Genomic DNA, 21,278 nt, shown 5'->3' with positions numbered 1-21,278 from the left:
CATGCCTGTAGTCCCAGCTACTTGGGAAGCTGAGGCAGAAGGATTGCTTGAGCCCAGCAGTTTGAGGTTGCTGTGAGCTATACTGATGCCACGGCACTCTACCCAGAGCAACAGAGTGAGACTCTGTCTTAAAAAAAAAAAAAAAAAAAAAGAAAGAAAAAGAAAAGGCGTCAAGCCTTGTCACCACTGTATATAACACATCCCCAATAAAGACGTGCAGCTTTAAATAGATATCAGAAGCACCCAGCAACATCCTCCTGGCAAGTTACATGCATTCAAAGCTACGTCTCCACCTGCTTGGCGTCCCCATCGCCTCTCCCCACAGGTCCCAGGGCCCGGGCCTGGCGCTCCCACCCTGGGGAGGGGAGCAGGGCTGGTGGCTCGGGCTTCTCCCTAGCCACAGGTTCAACATTCCAATCTTTGATACAAAAGGTATGCACTTGTCGAATTTCTCTGCCCACGAAGCTGGCAGGCACTGCCCTTGTCAGCTTTTCACTATAGAAAATAGTGAAAACGGGCAATGTTGACAAAGTCAGAATGAATTAACTATTTTGTTCATTCATTCAGCAAACGTTTCTTGAACTTCCCCCTGTGTGCGGCACTGTGAAGACAGAGAATGAGTCAGATGTGAGCTCCATTTTCAACTGCACGAAGGAAGGAAAAATGTACGAGTAACAGAACACAGTGATTCCAGTCTGGCAAAGGCAAGAGGACAGCAAGGAAAGTGCTGAGGATGGGCCCAAGATGGAACTACTGTGCTTCCAGCTGGCACCTACCATCAGACTGTTATTTTAACATCAAGTAAGAAAATTCATGGGTGCTGCAGAGGCCTGACACATAGTAAGTGCCCAATAAATAATTACTGATTGAATGAATGAATCAGTGAACGAATCAACCAATCAATAAAGGGTGGTCAACATCCTAATGTTTACAAGGACACTGGACAAATTGTTCCCTAAAGTCTCTACCATGTTAAAACACACTGTGATTCAAACATAATCAAATGTTGGAAATGGCTGTAATAGTACATCCAAAAGAAGCATATTTTTAATGAACTCATTTCAACATCTGAATCGCATGTCGAGAACAGACAGTGACAAATGAAAAATGCAGAGCTGAGTTTTCATGCAAGTCAAGATGACTACATTCCATTTTTATGGCAACACCAGGGGTCCACCTATAGCAAAGTCATTTTTTTCCAATGGTATCACTAAGTATCCAGGAACAGTAAAAAGTGCCTTCCAGGGATGAGCCATCAACAGCCAGACAGAAGGCGATGACTCACCTTGCCTCTCTCTGAACCACTTATTTCACAAAAATATGCTTGTAACACAGGAAGACGTGTTTATTGCACACTGCTTCATAAATAAGCTTAGTGGTCATATTGAACATCAGCCGTGTTGAGGGCAAACCCTTTAGCTTCCTCAGACAGAGCCCAGAGGAAACTGGGACAGCTCACAGTGTGACAGGACAAGAGGTCGACAGGGCCACCTGGTCCCACAGGACAGCCGACCGGTCTTTACCTGCATGCCCTCCTGGCCCGAGATTCCCACACCCACATCTGCCACCTGGATCATGCTGACGTCATTGGCTCCGTCACCTAGAAACAGCACAGGCAGGGAAAACTTTCTGAGTTGGGATGCACAGAATCAAATCAACTCAATGGCTTTTCTCGGGGTCCCTGTGGGATCAAGTCCTGTGAGAGAGCTGCAGGGAAGACCAGGAAAAAGACAGGGCAGCATCTGTCCCGAAAGAATTGAGTTAAGCAGTCAGAATGCACCATAGTGTGAAGTCTGGCACTGCCAGCGCTCTGAGGGATGTTTCAGAAAGCAGGCTAGTGCCGGGCCACCTGCTTATGTGGTAATCGCTCTACAATGTTGGCTCTTAAATGCTGATAAAGCCCTTACCCTGTGTCTGGCACCATGAAAGATGCCACCATCGTCTTTATCATTACTACAGTGACTGAACTACCCCAGTCAGGGAGCCAAGGCTACTCAATTCACAATGACAGAGCAGTTTCTAAACTAAAGGAAGGGGGTTACCTGCCACTCAGCAAACTACAGAGCGCTTTCTGTACACTGGCAACAAGCCAGTGTATTAGCCATTGTGTTCACTTCTGGGCCCTCTGGGGGTGAAATGTAGGAGAATTTCTATTTATTCTGTCAAGTTGTTGACAGCAAATGTTTAGGAACACAGGGGACAGGTCAGAGGGTGTGACAAGGCAAGCAGAGACATGCAGTAACTGTTCTTGGAACTGGGCAGCAGAACGGCCAAAGCACAGCAAACATCCCAAGCTGCACAAATGGCCAAAGGGGCAGACATACAAAGTCAGAGTGACTCATGTCATGGCTATAGGATGTCTCTTTCCTGCAATTTTCCTGTTCTTTATTAGGTTGGTCCCTAACATGGGTGATCAGATGATATTTGACAAACTGAAATTTTGTGAAGCAATAAAAATCTGCATAGCCTTCTCCAGAATGTCCCATTCAAAGTGAGCTGTGGTGCTCAGTGATGCTCTCTACGTTAGAAATCACTGGACGCTGAGGAGTAGGTACATGATGCTTTAACTTGTTAGCAAAGCAATAAGCTAATGTTCTGATGGGCAATAACCCTTCCTTCCCCTCCAAAAATCCAATTTTGGTTTTTCCTTTCCTTTTAACCAACCAAAAACTTCCCTCCCGTTTGGAAAAGAAAAACAAAACACAAAAAACAAAGGGCCGGGCCAAAAAACAAACCGGGGGGATAACGTCGTTGATCATTCATGTCTTACTCCAGCTGACACTGTGCTTACGTTCCTGGTACAGACACTGATGCTCAGAGGGGGAGGGTGGGTGGTGAGAGGTGCCAGCCAACCCGCAGACCCTCCTCAGCTCCTGCCTAGAGCACTTGCCCAGGAAACTCGAAGGCCACCCCAGGCACATGAAGCCACTGCAGGAAGGGACCCATGCCTAGAGGAGCTGCCTGTCTTCCCTCAGCCTGGACCAGGGGCCGTGGCTATTCACTTCTCTCCTGCCTCCTGGGCACATGCCCCTGCCCACCTGTGCACTCTCCTGAGCAGATACCACAGCCCTCAGGTGGGCAAGGCCAGGTATCCATGATGAATACACTCTCTCCTCCTCACCCCCACGTCTCAGGCTCTGTGGTGGTCTCCTTGGGCCAGGTGAGGTGCCCACTGTAATAGGGCAGCAATCCCCATTTCAACAAGCAGTGGCTATCACAGACCCTTTGAAGAAAACACTGCAATTATTGTCGATTGATTGATTGGTGAGGATACTTTATGTCAGAGCCCACTCTTACCTAGGAGTAGATTATATTTACAGGGACACCAAATTTTGGGGCATCTGGGGATTGTGGCCACCACCTCTTTCCTGGGCTTCACCAGGTGGTGGCACTGTTGAGTCCCTGAACCTGTGCTGGAGACGCCACCTGAACCACAAGCAGGTGGAAGGGATGATCTAGAAGGAGGCAAGTGACCACTACCCCATCTCAAAAGAGGAGGCTAAAAGGCTCTCCAGGCCAACGGTGTCTCAAGGAGAAGCCACCATTAGATACACAGTCCTCAAGTAAATGATGTAAAATTAGGCAGTGATTCATATCTTAGGATGGACTTATTTAATTAGATGCTTGTCTGAGAATGATCAGTAAAGTTCAGCTGACAAGAAGCCATGGGAATTCGGATCACCACCAAGTCTCGGGGTTCTTATGGCATTATAAGGCCTAGGACCCCCCAGAGACTCACTGAGGCCAGAAGTGCCTGCAAAGGGCCTTCTTTCTCAGTCGGCCTGGGCTAAGGCTGAGCATGCAGCAACCTCTGCTGTGGCCCGGACTGCCTGGGACTGGCAGGTCTCTAATGTCCTGTCTCCCAAGAAACAGTATATGCTCCTCCCTGTCTTTTTAAACTAGCAATGTATTATCTCACAATGTGTACCTGTAACTGCTGCTGCTATATTTTGTGGCTTTCCAATGTAAGCTTTATATTCAGAACATGCTGCCTGCTTTATCACACTGGGTATGATTTTTTAAATAGAAAAAAAAAGGAAGCATTTTCCCGTCTTACGGCATAGCATGGAAGGGTATTGGAAATTCGGGTCATGTCGGGAGAAAGCAGCTGATGGGGATGGCTGTGGGGGACAAGCCCCTGCCTGGCTGGCCTGGATACTTGCCTATGGCCAGGGTCATGGCCTTGAGCTTGCTTCTGACCAGCTTGACCACCATGCTCTTCTGCAGAGGCGTTGACCGACAGCAGAGGACTGACCGGCATTGTTTGGCAAGGAAGAGAAACTTGTCCTCCAGGTTTTTCTCGAGGGCGTAGGCCAGACTTCGCCCATCGATCACGAGGCTTGGGCTGGGGTTGGAGGCAGTGCACGCAGGAGTCGGGCAGAAAGGGGAGAACCCCACACTCACTTTCCCTTCCGTCTTCTCGGGGGTGCCGTGGAGGCCTCTGGACTGCACATAGCGTAGGCACTGGTCCAGCAGGGCGGCACACGCTTCCTGAAATGGACACGAGAGGGTGGTGTGGTTCACTCAGAGCCGCGCCATGGACTTCTCCACCCCCTTGATGCCTCTGGGGCTGACACCTTCCAAGGCTCCAGGCCGTGGCGTCTGGCTGCCCAGAAGGCCGCCCTCTAGATACCGTGAAGGTCAGCTGAAGAGGATGACGGTCCACACAGAAGACAGCGAACTGGTCTAGGTTTCTGTAAGATTCTACTTGAATGCCCAGGACACAGTGCAGAGGCTGGAATAGAATGTCTCCACTTTGGGAGGCCTGACCGGATGACCACTAGATTGCTGGCCGGTTAGACGGAAGGCCCTCCACGCACTTCTCCATAGTTCCCTGAGGCCCTTACCCAACCTTTCTTGTTTCCTATCGAGCTAGCAACAGTAGGGCACAAAGATCTTTAAAAACCTTATGATTAGTCCCTAAAGAAATGTGATTACCAGTGTTCTCCCTAAGCTCTCTGGTTCTACCAGCAGATGAAAAAATAAATCGTAATTACTGAGGCTTTCAATTGGCAAAACTGGATCTGAATTCCAGAGAGGAGGAAAAGCTACTGGGGAACCTGCACTAGGAATCAGAGATGGGCACCAGAGGCCCGGGAGAGTGGACGTCCTCCAGGATCACACACGTCCGCGGACTGGAGTGGCTCCTGGGCTCTGCAGACAGTGAGTAGTGAGTAGTGAGTAGGCCCACTGAGTAGTGACCAGTTCCCTACAACACACTGTGGAAACCAACAAAGTTTACTGAGGACCTTTCGTATTCAGAAAACTGAGACTAGAACAAAGAAGACTGGAAGTCACAGTTATTGCCCTTGGGGCAAAAGGCAGGCAGCTGGAAACACTCATGACCACAGAAAATCAGAAGCCAGATGTGCAACAGTGTCAGAGAGGAGAGAGAGGAATTTGCTTCCGGGGCAGTGGTAACTGGGGAAAGCCTGGAGAAAGATGCAGGCTGTCATGTGGGAACACCAGGAGTTCCCCAGTCCTGAGCTTAGAGCACTGACAAGGCCGGTTCCGGGTAAGCAGGAGGAGCTGGCAGGATGAAGGAGCAACAACCTGAGACTCTGGAAGTAAAAGTGGCAGCTGGATCAGAGAAGAAGACTGGCATGCCAAGGATGCTGAAGGGTGCTGGGGTTTCCATTTTCACTCTGGAAGCTCCTGGATTGACCCAAGGCATCCAGGAACCCAGAAGTGGGCTCCAGGCAGAGACAGTGAGAGCTCCAGAAGCCCTCTAGCTCTGGCTTGAGGAGCAAAACAGGGAGCTCCCCATGCTCAGTGAAGCCGGAGGAAATCCTCACTTTTATTTATTTTTCCTCCTCTATTCTCTTGACCTCAGTCCCAGGCAATTTCGCTACAGTAGCTATGCAGGGGCAATGGCAGCAGCAGGACTGTCTCCTGCCAGAGTCTGTGAGGATGAACCTCCTTGTCTATCAGAGAAGCCATGGTGCTCTGTTCTCTCTGTCCCGCCATGACCTGGCCCAGAACATGGGTGAAGGTACAGAGAATACAAGGCAGAACAAGGTAACTCAAACTCCAGCTTTCTCGCCAGAGGGCTGACACGGGATTCTGAGGCACAGAGGATACTGGGAAGAGTGAAGAGAGAGAAGCTTGTCTAACTGACCCCACTATACTGTTTATGAATTCCTAGGCTCATCCATAAGCTGTGCATGCCTGGACATCATCCTAAACTGTGTAACAAAGCCTTTGAGAATGAAACTCTGGAATAGACTGACACTCAAGTTCTAAACCAACCTCTGGAGGGCAACCTGCGAGACAGGTTCTAATAAACAAATCTACCTTTGAAACCAACACCCAGAGGCTATTCAGAGCACGCAGCCTAACCCAACAGGGTTGATTACCTGCTTAAAATCCACATTCTCCACAGCAATTAAAAATGACCTGAGTACCATAATATTCAAAGGGACCATAATACAATCCAAAACTTCTCAGCACACAAAGAAACAGGAAAATCTCAACTTCTGTGGAAAAAGACAGCAGAAGCCATGGACAATCAAGATAACATATATACTGGAATTATCTGACAAAGACTTTAAAACAGCCATTATAAAATTATTCCAAGAAGTAAGGTTGAGCATTCTGGAAATGCATAGAAAGACATAAAGTCTCAGCAAAAAAAAAACCAAAAGAAAACCCCCAGAAGTTATGTAGAAGAACCAAATAGAAATTTCAGAACCAAAAAATACATTAACCCAAACAAAAAGTTCACTGGATTCCAAATCATTTACATAAAAACTCTGCATTCAGGGAGATGAACTATAACTCCACACTCCTTAAGGGTGAGCTGTGCATAGTGGCTTCCTTCAAAAGAATTCAGTATAGAAAGGGGCAAAAACGGTAAGCTCACAGCAGATAAACCTGACACTCACAAGGGCAACAGCAGCAGTGACATCATGTTGACAGTGTGTACCCTTGATATGACATGATGAAAGCAGCGCTTTATCTCTATGGTCTTCATCCCCAAGACCTGCACCTCCACTTTACTCATAAAACAATATAGGGACATTCTACAAAATATCTGACCGGTACTCTTCAAAACTGTCAAGGTCATTAAAAACAAAGTCTGAGAAACTGTCACAGCCAAGAAGAATCTAAGAAGGCATGATGACTAAACGCAATGTGGGATCCTGGATGAGAAAAGGACATTAGGTAAAAACCAAGGCAATCTGAATATACTATGGGCTTAGAAAGTAATAATGTATCAATCTGGTTCCTTAATACAACAAATGTACTATGCCAATGTAAGACTAATAATAGGATAAATTGTGTATGGCATATATAGGAAGTCTCTGTACTATCTTCATACTTTTTCTAGAAATCTAAAACCATTCTATATATAAAGTTTATTTTAAAAAACTGAAGGGACTCAGTAGCAGAATGGAGATGACAGAGGAAAGAGCCAGTGGACTCAAAGATAGATCAATAGAAATGATCCAACCTGAACAACAGAGAAAAAGGTTGAAAAAAATATATGAAGAGAGCCTCAGGGACCTTTCAGGCATACCAAAAAGCCTACCATTCACGTCCACAGCCAACTGGATGATAAGGAAAAAGTGTGGTGCAGAAGAAGTGTTTGAAGAAATAATGGCTGAAAACTCCCCAAATTTGGTGAAAGATATAACCCCACAGATTCAAGAAGCTTAGCAAATCCCAGAGTATAGCCCTAAATAAATCCATACCCAAACGCATCATAATCAACCTGCCTAAAACTAAAAAGGAAAAAATCCTAAAAGCAGCCAGATAAAAACAATTCATTAGTTATAGGGTAACAACGATTCAAACGACTTGTATTTCCCATTAGTAACCAGAATTGAAACAAAATTTTTCAAGCGATGAAAGGAAAGAATTACCATTTCGATCTTTTATATCCAGTGAAAATACCCTCCAGGAATGAAGGTGAAATAAAGACATTCTTTGATGAAGGAAAGTAACAGAATTCATTGCCAGCAGAGCTGCTCTGAAGGAAATGCTAAAGGAAATTCTTCAGACAAAAAGGAAATCACCCCACAAGGAAACTTGGAACATCTTATGTTTGCCAATACCTAATACACAACTGAATCACACCCTTTACCAACTGGATATAATTAACACTTGTAGACCACACCAGCCAACGACAGCATAATACACATTCTTTTCAGGTGCATATGAATGTTTGCCAAGATAGACCATACACTGGGTCACCAAAAAGCCAACAAACGAATAAGCTTTAGCAAATTTAAAAGAATTAAAATCATAAAAAGCATGTTCTCTGACCATAATGGAATTAGACTAGAAATCTTTAACAGAAAGACAACAGAAATTCCAAAACACTTGGAAATGAAATAAACACTTCTAAATAACTTATGAGTACTGGCCTCATAAATTATTAATAATAATTAATGAGGATGGCCAACATTATTTTGATGCTAAATTTTGTTTTGAAATTAAAAAAAAACTTCTGACCTGTATTCCTCAGAAATATAGATGATAAAATCCTCGACAAAATAGTAGCAAATAGGATCCAGCAACATATAAAAAGAATAATGTACCGTGAACTACGGAGGTTTATTCTAGGAACACAAGGCTGGTTCATTATTTGCAAAATCAATGTAATGTACCATATTTGTAGTTGAAAGAAGAAAAACCATATGAAAAACCATTTGACAAAATTCAACATCCCTTCGTGATTTAAAAATCTCTTAGATAAGAAATTTCCTTAACCTGATAAAGAGCACCTATGGGACACATACAGCTAACATTATACTTAATGGTAACAGAATCATGTTTTCTCTCTAACATAGGAAATAAGGCAATGATGTCCACTTTCACTGCTCCTATTCTACCTCATACTAGAAGTCCTAACCAGTGCAATAAGACAAGAAAAATAAACAAAAGGCATGCAGATTGGAAAGGAAGAAGGAAAACTCTCTTTGTTAGCAGATCACATAATTGACTCACAGAAAATCCCAAAGAATCTAAAATAAATTCCTAGAACTAATAAGCAAGCTAGTGGAACAAAGAATATAAAGTTAGCATACAAAATAAATTATATTTCTATATACAATTGACCTCTGATCAACACAGTTTGAACTCTGAGAGTTCACTTATATTCAGATTTTCTTCTGCCTTTCCCACTCCTGATACAGCAAGACCAACCCCTCCTCCTCCTCCTCAGCCTGTTCAATGTGAAGACAACGAAGATGAGACCTTTACGATGATCCACTTCCACTTAATGAACAGTAAATATATTTTCTCTTCCTCATGATTTTCTTAATAACATTTTCTTTTCTCTAGCTTACTTTATTGTAAGAGTACAGTAAATAATACATACAAAAAATATGTGTTAGTTAACTGTTTATGTTTATCAGTAAGGCTTCTAATCAACAAAAGGCTATTAGTAAAGATTTTGGGAAGTCAAAAGTCACATGCAGATTTTTGACTGCTTGGTGGGGCATGGGGTTTGGCATACCTAACCCCCATGTTGTTCAAAGATCAACTGTACTATAAACAACTGCAAGATAAAATTGTTAAAATACTATTTATGTTACCTCCAAAAAAGTTATACAGTTATACAGATAGTCCCTCACTTATGATGGTTCAACATAAGGTTTTTCAACTTTATGATGGATTTATGCATTTTCAACTTATGATATTTTGGCCTACAATGGGTTTATCAAGATGTAACCTCATCTTAAGTCGAGGAGCATCTGTACTTGGGTATATATCTAATAAAACATGTATATGATATGTATCCTAAAAATTATAACATGCTGATGAAAGAAATGAAAGAAGACCTAAAAAATTGAGAGATATATCATGTTCTTAGATTAGACAATCAACATAATAAAAATATCTTCTCTCCTCAAATTTATCTATAAATTTAACAAAATTCAAACCAAAATTCTAGTAGGAATTTTTGTAGATAGGGAAAAATTCATTTAAAATTCAAATATAAAGGCAAATGAACAAACAAAGTTGCCTAAACAATTGTAAATAAGAATTAAGTTGGAGAAATCACACCACCTATTTTTAAGACATATAAAAAACTATAGTAATCAAACTACTGCAGTCAATATGGCATGGTATTAGTGAAGGAATAAGACACATAGATCAATAGAACAGAATAGAAAGTCTAGAAATAGACCCACACAAATATGACTAATTGATTTTTGACAAAAATTCAAAGACAATTGAGTGCAAAAAAGACAGTTTCAACCCAATGGCGCTGGATTAATTGGACAGCTACATGCAGAAAGATGAAGTTTAAACTTCATACCTTATGTAAAAATTTATATGAAATGGATTGTGTCTATAGATAAAGATGTTAAACTATAGTGCTTTTGGAAGAAAACACAGGAGAAAATCTTCATGGTTAGGTACATCTTAGACATGACATTAAAAGCACGATCCATAAAAAAAAGTGAATCAAAATTAAAAACCTTTGTTTTGTAAAAGACAATATTAAGAGAATAAAAAGACAAGACAAGGATAAAATATTTGCAAATCACATATGTGACAAAGGACTTATATACAAAATATATAAAGAATGCTCAAAAGCAAACAAACAATTAAAGAATGGAAAAATATTTGAATAGATAATTCATCACAGAGGACATATGAATGGAAAATAAGCATATGAAAAGAAATTCAACTTAATTAACCACTAGTGAAATGCAAATTCAAAACCATAACAAGGCCAGGCACAGTGGCTCACACCTGTAATTCTAGCACTCTGGGAGGCCAAAGGGCACGGATTGTTTGAGCTCAGGAGTTCGAAACCAGCCTGAGCAAGAGCGAGACCCCATCTCTACTAAAAATAGAAAGAAATTAATTGGACAACTAAAAATATATATAAAAAAAAAATTAGTCGGGCATGGTGGCACATGCCTGTAGTCCCAGCTACTCCGGAGGTTGAGGCAGGAGGATCGCTTGAGCCCAGGAGTTTGAGGTTGCTGTGAGCTAGGCTGACGCCACAGCACTCACTCTAGCCCGGGCAACACAGTGAGACTCTGTCTCAAAAAAAAAAAAAAAAACTGTAACAAGATACCACTACACACCCATTAGAATGGCTGGCAGAAAAAAATATCAATGACAATCCCAAGTGCTGATGAGGACTGGAGCAAACAGCACAGCACTCTGGAACACAGGCGGGCAGCTTCTTACAAACTTAAACACACACAACATCTGACTCAGCAATCTCACTCCTGGAGATTTACCTTAAAGAAGTAAAGACGTATGTCCACACAAAAACCTGTACACAAACGTTTATAGAAGCTCTACTCATAGCTCTCAAAAAAGAGAAACAACTCAAATGTCCTTCATGGATATGCAAAGTGCAGCAATCCGTATCATGGGATAATACTCAGCAGTAAGGAGGAATAAACTACAGACACACAAGCACGCAGGAGAATCTCAGAGATGCTATGAGGAGGGAAAGAAGCCAGCCTCCCAAAGTTATACACTCTATTATGCTGCTTCACGTTCTGGAAAAGATAAAACTATAGTTACAGAGAACAGGTCAGGGGCTTTCAGAGGTTAGGGAAAGAGGGAAGTTACAACTACAAAGGAGTAGCATGAGGGAATTTTGGGGGGTGATGCTCTCCTGGATCTTGGTTATGGTGGTGGTTACATGAATCTATGCATGTGTTAAAATTCACGTTAACTATGTAACAAAAAAGTCAGTTTTACTGTACACTAATTAAAAAAAAATTAAATACAGCAATGACCAGGTCATCAGGTCAACTGTTAAGCATAAATCTCTAAACTTTCTTGAAGAAGTCCCTAAAAAAAAAAAAAAAAGGCCCTGGCCAAGGCACAGGCTCTGAAGCAGGGGGGCTGGGAGTAGGTGTGAGAAGGAGGGGGTGTTCCGGCAGATACAGAAGAGAAGAGAGGGCAGGTCTTGGAATGGTGGGAGTCTGGATCGAAAGGGACCTTAGAGCCACTGGCTGGAGGTGAAGGGAGGGCTCGCAATGGTGCCTGCGCGGACATGAGGGCATTAGCGGGCAGCCTTTGCTACATTTACAGATGGGTGCCAAGGAGGGGGAGGCCCCGGAGGCCAGGAGAAGGGTCGGGGGCTGCTGCAGTAACTCGGGGAGCAGAAAGGTTCTCTACCAAGGCCATCTCAGAACCAGACACTCTCAAGTGGCTCTCAGCAGAGTCCCGGGGTCTTGACAGTTGACGGTGAGGGTGAGGACTGAGAGGGGTTGGGGGGATGTGAACGTGAGCCCCAGGGGAGCTGCAGCGGCCTTGGCCATGCTGGGAAGGCCAGGGAGGAGTGGGTCGGGCACAGCGAGGGGGCGCCCTGCTCTGTTCAGGAAGACCGAGAGCCAGCTCAGGCAACTGTTTCGGGTGGGAGCTCATGAGAGGATTCAGAGGCTAGACCAGGGCAATACATGAAGTAGATACTCCTCACATACTTGGGGGTCTAAATAGGTAAAGGCAACTGGATGAAAAAAAACCCCAGTACCTCTTGGGGCATCCCAGGACAGCAGAGGGTCTGAGAAGTCAGTGCTAAATGGTCCACTTCCCTGGCTCCACTTCTTGGGCACACGTGGAACCATAAAAAATTCTGTTACTACTGACATGGACAGTATGTCAGGAAGAGGCAGGGTAAACTTTGCATTAATAAAGCCCAGATGTACATTCTTTTGGTACTAAGAAATTCCAGCAAATTCCACATCTCCCCAGGCAGTGACAAGCCCCAGAAACACAACACAGGTGCCAAGAGGAATGCAAAGGGCGAGGGTCCTTCTCACAGCAGCTGCCAGAAGTGGAAGCCCCCACCCCCCACCCAGTGGCCTTCCTGCAGAGCCCTGCCTAGGGGGGGTCCGTTGGACAGGAGGCCACCCCACCACGGGGTGGGGAAGCAGAGCCACCCCCAAACCCACCTACCTGGGATTCGGCGTTCAGGGTGATGACTTCCTCTTCGTGGTCCAGCAGTTTGCAGGCATGTGCAATGTTAATGGCTGTTTCTTGTTTGTCACCAGTGAGAACCCAAATCTGCAGGCCTGCTTGACGCAATTTAGCGATGGTTTCAGGGACTCCCTCCTGTAGGCGGTCTTCAATCCCAGTGGCACCTGGTAAAAGGTACAACAGTGTGAGTGAGCCCCCAGTCACGTGTCTCTACATCCTGCTGGGGTGCAAACGTCACACACCAAATACAGCAAAGACGGGCACTGGCGTGGCCCCTGTTGACTGGGACCTGCTCGGGGCTTGGCAGCCAGTTGTCTGCCACTTGATGACAGGAAGTTCAGTCTGGAAGCGCCCTTTGGGTATTTACCATTTCAGCACAGTGGTGGACGCCTTCCACAGCTCCCTTGAGGTGACTCAGTCGAGAATGTGTAAGAATAGCCATGAGTCACCCAACATACTTATGTGTACTTACAACAGAATACCTTGGCTACTTCCTAATACGCAGTGGCTAACTTGTAACTTTACAGATAACCTGAAAATAAAGTGCATGGGAAGTTGTCGGGAATGTCGACATTATGAGGGATAAAAAAGTCTTAAAAATTACCCATCCCGTGTAAAGTTTCTGGTGGATAAAATTCAAAATGTTCATTTTCAACAATGCTTATTACCAGTCGCTATTGAGACACTGCACAGAAAATCCATTATTTCTTGAAAGCAACATTATCCTGAATATGCTTTTTCCACAAACATGAATTCAAGAGGCAGGTTTTCCATTTTTGGTCTCAGTGTATCAGGAAAAAATATTATTCAGTGCAGAAATATGCTCAGGCCTGCCTTAGTTTTTTCATATGTTTACAACTTGGTGAGATGGTCTCTGTCTTCTCTGATCCAGAAGTGAGCTGTGGTCCCTGGCCCTGGGGCTTGAGCCCTGACTGAGGGTCCCTGGTCAGTTCTCTACTCCTTATGCCACGCTGCCCCTGTGGTGGGATGCTGGTAAGGACAGAATGTTTGTGCCCCAAGACCCACAGGTTGAAGCCCTAATCCCCAGTGTAATAGTATTAGGATGTGGGAGCCGTGGGGTGATTAAGTTTAGATCACGAGGGCGGGGCCCCCATGATGAGATTAGTGTCCTTATAAAATGAGGCACCAGAGAGATCATCTCTCTCTGCGATGTGAGGACACAGCAAGAAAGCTCTATCTGCAATGCAGGAAGAGGGCCCTCATCAGACAGTGATCTGCCAGAGCCTTGATCTTGGACTTCCCAGCCTCCACAACTGTGAGAAGTCAGTATCTGCTGGGTAAGGCACCCAGTCTGTGGTATTTTGTTTTACCAGCCCAAACGGACCGAGACACCCTTACCTCTTCTGCCCCTAGAATGGACACGATGGCGGGCACAGGGAGAGGGAAGACTGAATTGAGGTATAGTACACACACATAACTGCACATTTCTTAAATATACTTTTGGATGCACGTTCACAAGTCACATACCTATGTCATCAGCCCTGAGCTCAGGAAGAAGACCACCAGCTTTGCAGAAGCCCCTTTTAGGAGCGAGTGGCTGGTCTCTCTTCCAGCTCCTGCGGCCTGGGCCTAGCTCCCACTTGGGGAGTGTATTGGAAGGCTAAGTGGAAACTTGGGAAGTGTCCAGAAAGGAGGAGGAGGAGGCGTTGCACCCGTGCTGCACTCTGCTCTGAACCCGAAGACCACAAGTCTCCGAGGAAAGATCAGGCAGGGTGTGGGGCTTACAAGCTGCTCAGGCACGAAGGCAGGGCACCCTCCACGCTCCCCATGAGCACATCCCTGGCACCCAGGCACCATGTGGCCATCTGGTCTTGGCCTCTCTCCCCTCCCCCAGTCTCCTCACTATAATGCGTGAGTTTGAATCAAGCACAGAATAGTACTGAACTGAGAAACAGAGTTATGGAAGGTCTGCCTGCTTCAGCAGAAACGTGGACGAGGAGAAAGAGCAGCCCTTTTATTAACAAAATGATCTGAAGCATTGTGTCTTTCTTTGGCTTTCCAAGGCAGCTTGTTTGTGATGTAGTTTATGTGGCTTTGAGTAAAAGCCACGTTCCGTACAACCTGACCCCGGGGAGAGCCTGGCATTCCCGAGCATCATGGCGCAGGGGGTGGAGTTCAGAGCTGACCTACTGCAACCATGCTCAGGGGCTCTGTGCTCGGGGCTCGGGGAGTGTTTCACGGCAGGGGAAAGGATTTCACCAACAGAGAGGTTTCAGGTGACATTTGGAGAAACCAGCAAGGACACTGAGGAACATGAGCAGAACATTGTCATCAGAGTTTAGCTTCCTGCCCAGAACCTTACGGAAAAGAAAATTCCAAGAACAAAGTGTGAATGGTGACCCTTTCCACTGAAGATATTTATTTGTGGTTCTCTAATGCTACTTAATACAAGCGTCTAGATGAAATAATTTAGAAAGAAAATTTTGAATATTTAAAATAAAAACAGCTTCCTTAACACCTTCCTTAACCTTCCTTCATTTTCTCAAAAATGAAGCTGAGAGGTTGGAACCCAGTGCCCAAAATGCCAAGCCCATGGGTCAGCTATGACACTACTGTGGTGGTGGCTCTTGTATTCTTCAGCTCAGGACTCACCATATGAAACATGAACATGCCAGGTGGCAGGAGATGGCAAGCGGTTAACAATCAGCTGTGGGGGGGAGGCTGATTTATTGCATTTGCCCATTACTGTGGTATAAGAAATCCCTCCCACCTTGGCTGACTTCAATCTATCAACACAGTATCAAAAGGCGATGTGAAATTCCTGTAAGTTTATGCTAAATAGCAAACGGCTACTGCAAAATCCTTGAAAATTTATCTATGGGCTCTCACCAGCAGGCATGAGCAGTCTTCAGTACACAGCTGGTGCCTACTGTGGGCAATCCAGTGGTTCCTTAACTGACGCAGATCAGAACCATTTTCATACGTGCGTGGAGGGACACAATCTGCCTCAGGATGACAGCAGAATGTGGCTGAATCAGAAATCTGAACAACCCTGATAGCCAAGACACCGACACCCAACAGAAAGAACTGGAACAGGTGATCAGTATAAAATCCTGCTTTTAGATGTTGACATAGTTGCCCAAGTAAAAATTACAAAATCCAAGCAAGGACAAAACTCCTGTGACAAAGACTAGGTAGATGCGTTGATCTCAAGTCCTCTATGAGCCTAGGCGGTACTAGGGCTGTTAAAAATTCAGGATATGTTAACAGAGATATAGCATCTGGGCCAAGGGAGGTGACGGATGCCGGTGCACCAGGGAGTCTGTAGAGAAGGGGCCAGCCAGGCCGTCACGGGTGCGGAAGCAGCAACATGAGACTCACCCCCACGCAGCTGCCTACACCCACCCAGCGCCTCATAGCACCCCTTCCTTTCACCCTCACAAGACCCTGAAACATTGAGATTACTATCCTCACTCCCTTCATAGCAGATAAAGAAACTGGGATGCAAAAAAGACCAAGCCACTTGCCCAAGCTCACATGGCCAGTAAGTGGCAGTCAGGGCTGGACAATTGAGTCAGGGCTCCTGGGCTCCGAGGGAAGGCAGGGTGGAGGAGGGACAGCTTGGCGACTCACAGCTGTGTCGTCCTCAAACAGCCAACGTCTCACCATATGGAAAAGGGAAGAGATTTTGTCTGCATTGCTCTAGGGGGTGGGACCAGTACCCCTGGGAGAAGGTACAGGAGGCGGATTCACTGCATCTGAGAGGTTAGAGCTGTCCAGGAGGAAAGCTGCCCCCAGGGACAGCACCTCTGTGAAGGGCTCAAGAAAAAGCTGGTCAGGGAGGTTGGGCAGGTGCATCCAAGAGAACTGCAGGACGACCCTTATCCCACTGTCTGCACACAGTGTCTTTCTGGGCAGCCCCATCTAGGTGACAGCAGTCCTGGTTTGGTAAATAAAACACTAGTACCCTAAAGCAGGCACAGCCATTTTTGAGGCATTTCACTTAATTCGCATCAGGGATTTTGCTCGTTAGGCCGTTGGGCCTCTGGATCCCAGGCCTTTTTGAGTAGTGCAGGGCCTCCTATAAGATACAAAGTGTGTGCGTGTATGTGTTCTACCTAGTGTACAATATCTCATTAAATATTAACTATACTTTATATGAGATAGGTAGATTGAGATATCTAGGAATCTCAAATCGTTTGCCCAGAAAATGAGGCCAGGTGAATGACAGCCTTTCTGGGTTAAGTGAAGATGAAATTCCCAGAGCCTTGCACAGGAGGAGTGGGATCCGACCAACAGCACCCAGCATGGACGCGGGTGGACAGCACCCTCCAAACTAGCTCCTTGTGTATGGCACGTATAGAATGACTCTGCTAATTTAACAGATGCTTTAATGCTTTAATGAATATGAAATCAATTAAATATTTTAAATATTAAATAATTAAATATTAAAATAAGTATTAAAGTAATAAATACTTAACTTTATTACTAATACTAACTAGTATTAATTAAATACTAATATGAACATAGTAGGAAACATGGACATATTTTGGTAGAAATGAGCCCATTTTATTTTGATCCACGCTGGATCCGTGACACAGTCATAAGATGCAACAGGCAGCAGTTTCTGGGGCCCAAGAATTTCTGTTTCCTGGGGTGGGGGTTGGGGGCTGAGGGAGGGTAGAGGAACTCTTTCAACTATCAGTTGTCAGAAGCCTTGCTCCTCCTCTCTATTGTTAGTGGAAACTCAGGGTTTAAGGGGAGGCAAGTCAGTGGCTGTCTGGGGGTCCTCGGGGGGGGCAGCACCTGAGCTCCACAGAAATGAGCACAGGGAGAAGCTTCAATCTAGGACCGTCCAGCCTGGGGGCCACGCTAGAGCCAGGCCAGGCAGTTCCTCAGCCGAGCCCAGCGTGTGTACAGCGGCATCACCTCCCCATCAAGGGCATCGCTGCAAACTCCACACCCCTCCATAGGACATGCAGCTCCCAAGCTCATTACCCAGCAGGTGCAGATTCGTCTCCAGGCGAATGGCAGACTGGAAGAGGAGCTCCTCGCGGTTGTCCACGGAGGATTCTGCTTCTAAGTGGCTTTGCAACCAGCAGGCATACTCTTCTTTGCTCAGAACCTACGTAAGACACGCTGTTGAGTGCCGCGCCAAGTGCTACACACTGCTGCAGTGCCACCAGCACGTGTACCCTGGCGGAGGCGGCGCCACTCACCCTCTTGGCGATGCACAAGGTGCGCAGGCCTTCTACCGCGTACATGTTGAGGAAATTCTGAGTTTTGCTGCGGATCTTTTTTTGATGCCTTCCTCTGGCGTCATCTGGGTTGGAGCACAAGCAGAAACACAGTAAAAACTGCAGCACCCTGCACAACACCCTCAGCCCTCCTAGACTTCCCTCATGTCCACTCCATCACTTGCAAAGAGTACGCACATTTTCATACAGAAGTCGAAATAAAAAGTAGCTGTTACTTTTACAAAGGAAACTCATCGAAATGCTAATTTTGGGCTGTTTCTAACATCCTTTGTTGAAATGAGAAGCTCATGAAAACAAAAACCTCATCAAAAGTGATCTGGCATCCTTTTGCCCAGCCTATGAAATGCAAGTAACATTCTTCTCATTAATGAAAAATTATAGGTAATAGAAAGAGCAATTTCTATCCTCAGAACATCCCTCACTAGTAGTCTTGCCAGAATCAACGATGCCCAAATAGTGCATAGGACATACTTTTACTAAAAAAATTTGTTCATTTGAAATTCCAATTTAATTGGCTACTCTGTATATTTTGTTTGCCAATCTGGAAACCCTGCGGCAAGCCATGAGGCCTGGGAAGGCTTGTCCACTATTCTAAGTCCGCCCCATGATAAACTAGACCTGGCAGGAAACACTCTTTTATCTCCTAGACCAGGGTGCGTTCTCCATGGGGGTGACAGAGCCTTCAAGGGGGTGATGATTGGTTTTTGGGGAGGGACACATCTTACTCTCTCACATACAAAGCAGAGACAGATACAGAACATAAACAGATGTACAGTACACCTGTGGTATTAAAATGTCATGAAAAGAGAATTAGAAAAAAAGTGTCAGAAAAGGCTCCTTAAGGGGTCGATGACGGGAAGGAAAAAAGAGTTGCCCTAGATTACTTTGCTTTAGGTATTAATAGATTTCCTGAAAAGATGACGTTCAAAGTCATCTTGATTTTGACTGTCATTGTACTCCTGGTATCATGATAACATTCTTAGAAGGTGCGGGTAACCTTTTCCCAGATTCTGACTGTTCTTTGAGCAAAGAGCTTTCCGAGGGGCTTTGAATTTAGAAGAATAATAAAGCACTTTGTTGTCTGCGGGAGAGGGGAGGGGAGGGGAGCACTCGGCAGGAGCAGCTGCGCGAGGCTATGAAGCTGAGATTAACTTCGCTGGTCAAAACAAAACGGACTGAGCTAACCCTCAGGACCCTGGGTGCCCCGGACGACGGTGGACACTGGGGTGTTTCTGTGTGGGGCCATCTGCACTGGGCCTGAGGACAGAGAGCACTTGGCCCTGCTGTCCCCTCCTCCACACACATAGTCACACACCTGTGCCACTTCTGGCAAGTCCTTGCTCCTCATTCTTAGATGACATTTCCCTTACAGATCCCTGCTGCACCGACGGCTAGGTGGTCATTGTAGACAACAGATGTTGGGGTTTGTGGGACTGGCTCTTTGTGAGTGCTGGGATGGAGGTACAGGAGGGTGGAAAGAACTCAAGCTCCACGTAGACCATCACCAAGGGGGAGAGGGGAGGGGAGGGGAGCTGGGGAAAGCCTAAGAAGGAGACTGTATTGGGGAGCTAGAGTGTGAAAACCCCCAGAGGGATTCGGTCAGCCCAGCTCTCCTGCGCTTGCTGGGGTGAGGCTGAGGGTTGCTGATTTCAGGCTAAAGTCATGACAAAGTTCACACTGCATTTTAGATGACATTCATGCAACATTAGCCCCTTCTTTGTGATATTCGGTAGCAATTCAGGCTCTCTGTAGCTTGCCCACCTGTGGTAACGGGCCCCTTAGGTAAGGAGCAGCACCACATGCAGAGGTGGGACCAGCGCTGCTCAGCATCTCTGCTGCTTGGCCAGTACGGCACTGAGGGGTCCAGGCTGAAGGACCCTGAGGCTGCATCTGGGCCCTGGAGAGGCTGGTGGCACAGTGCCAGACAGATTGCTCCTGTCACAGTCTGCAAAGATGACTCACATGCCCACTGACCCGCGACACAGCAGGGCTGAGACAGCTGCGTCCGGCAGTGGGCTGCACCTGGAGTCCCCACCAGGAGGCCACTGATGGATGACACTCACAGCCTGCGGGGAGGCCCTCAAAGGAAGGAGGGTGGCTCCTCTTCGTGGGTTTGACATGTGCAGTTTAAATTGCCAGAAGTGATATTTCCATTTCCTCTATACTTTACAAATGATGTTTCCCCAATAAAGAGTTTGAGCTTATTGAGATGATAAATGAAGGTGAATTCTTGCCTGTACATGGGTGTATTCACTCAGGTAAAGAGTGTTTATTGATTTACTGAATGGCAGCAATGGGGAGTGGGCTACGCAGTAGGCTGGGGCCAACCATCCTCGCTCTGGGAGAAGGAAAAAACAGCCAGAGATTTGTGCCTCGAAGACCACACAAAGCAGCAAAACCACCCCCTACCACCCACAGGCAAATGAATCTTAAAGGGAAGGAGCCAGAGACTTGGAAAAGGGACCTAGCTGATGCCATGTGCCTATGTTACACCAGGCAATGTGCTAGGGGTTTGCATGGGGGCTTCCTTTGAGGTTGGCATTGTGATTTCCTTTGCTGATGGAAACTGAGGCACAGAAAGAGTAAGTGACTTGTGCAGGGTCACCCAGCCAGTAAGTGTAGACTTGGGATTGGAACAGCAGTCTGTCGGTATGGGGTAGGGTGCAGTCCCTGCTTTTACCTGACAACACACCATTTCCTGTCAGGGCAGGTAAGATATGGCCACATCCTACTAATACAGCATGGTCATGTCTACTATGCGCTTAACCAACTCCTGCCTCTTTTGGTGAAAGTGTTGTGAGCTCTTTGAAGACAGATGTCAGATTAAATCCAGAGTGGGACACTTGTGTGCCTTCTCTGTGTCACCTGCACACAAGTAGAACAGCTTCCCGGGCACAGTGAGCTGCCTGTAATACGTCTGCACTTCTCCACACCCTGCACCCCCCACCCACAAAGTAAAGTTGAATGATCTGTGCATAAGGACAGGGCGTCATGGGTAGGGACTCCAGGGCCATTCTACAGCCCTTCTCTTGGGAAACCATTGGAGTCTCTGAAGTTCCTGAACCTTAACTTGCCCAGTGTTTACACACAGAACTTCCCTGTCCAAACCCGACTTTGTGCACTGCTTGGAAAGTCCCAGAGAAAAGTGGAAAC

General features: G+C 45.9%; 1 protein-coding gene across 1 annotated transcript in view; it reads right to left on the bottom strand.

Annotated features, from left to right (window-relative positions):
* Positions 1-21,278, bottom strand: part of ATP10A (ATPase, class V, type 10A) — a 146,787-nt gene that overhangs the window by 7,630 nt on the left and 117,879 nt on the right. Inside the window, exons 11-15 of the mRNA XM_012647992.1 lie at positions 18,087-18,190; positions 17,866-17,992; positions 12,886-13,070; positions 4,164-4,491; positions 1,524-1,600 (exon numbers count right to left, since the gene is read on the bottom strand). Coding sequence (XP_012503446.1) covers positions 1,524-1,600; positions 4,164-4,491; positions 12,886-13,070; positions 17,866-17,992; positions 18,087-18,190 — 821 coding nt within the window. The remainder of the gene's footprint in view (positions 1-1,523; positions 1,601-4,163; positions 4,492-12,885; positions 13,071-17,865; positions 17,993-18,086; positions 18,191-21,278) is intronic.

Source organism: Propithecus coquereli, unplaced genomic scaffold (assembly GCF_000956105.1).
Source record: "Propithecus coquereli isolate 6110/MARCELLA unplaced genomic scaffold, Pcoq_1.0 Scaffold28, whole genome shotgun sequence".
Taxonomy (NCBI): domain Eukaryota; kingdom Metazoa; phylum Chordata; class Mammalia; order Primates; family Indriidae; genus Propithecus; species Propithecus coquereli.
The sequence above is the reverse complement of the archived record's forward strand: the minus strand, read 5'-3'. Positions and strand labels throughout refer to the sequence as shown.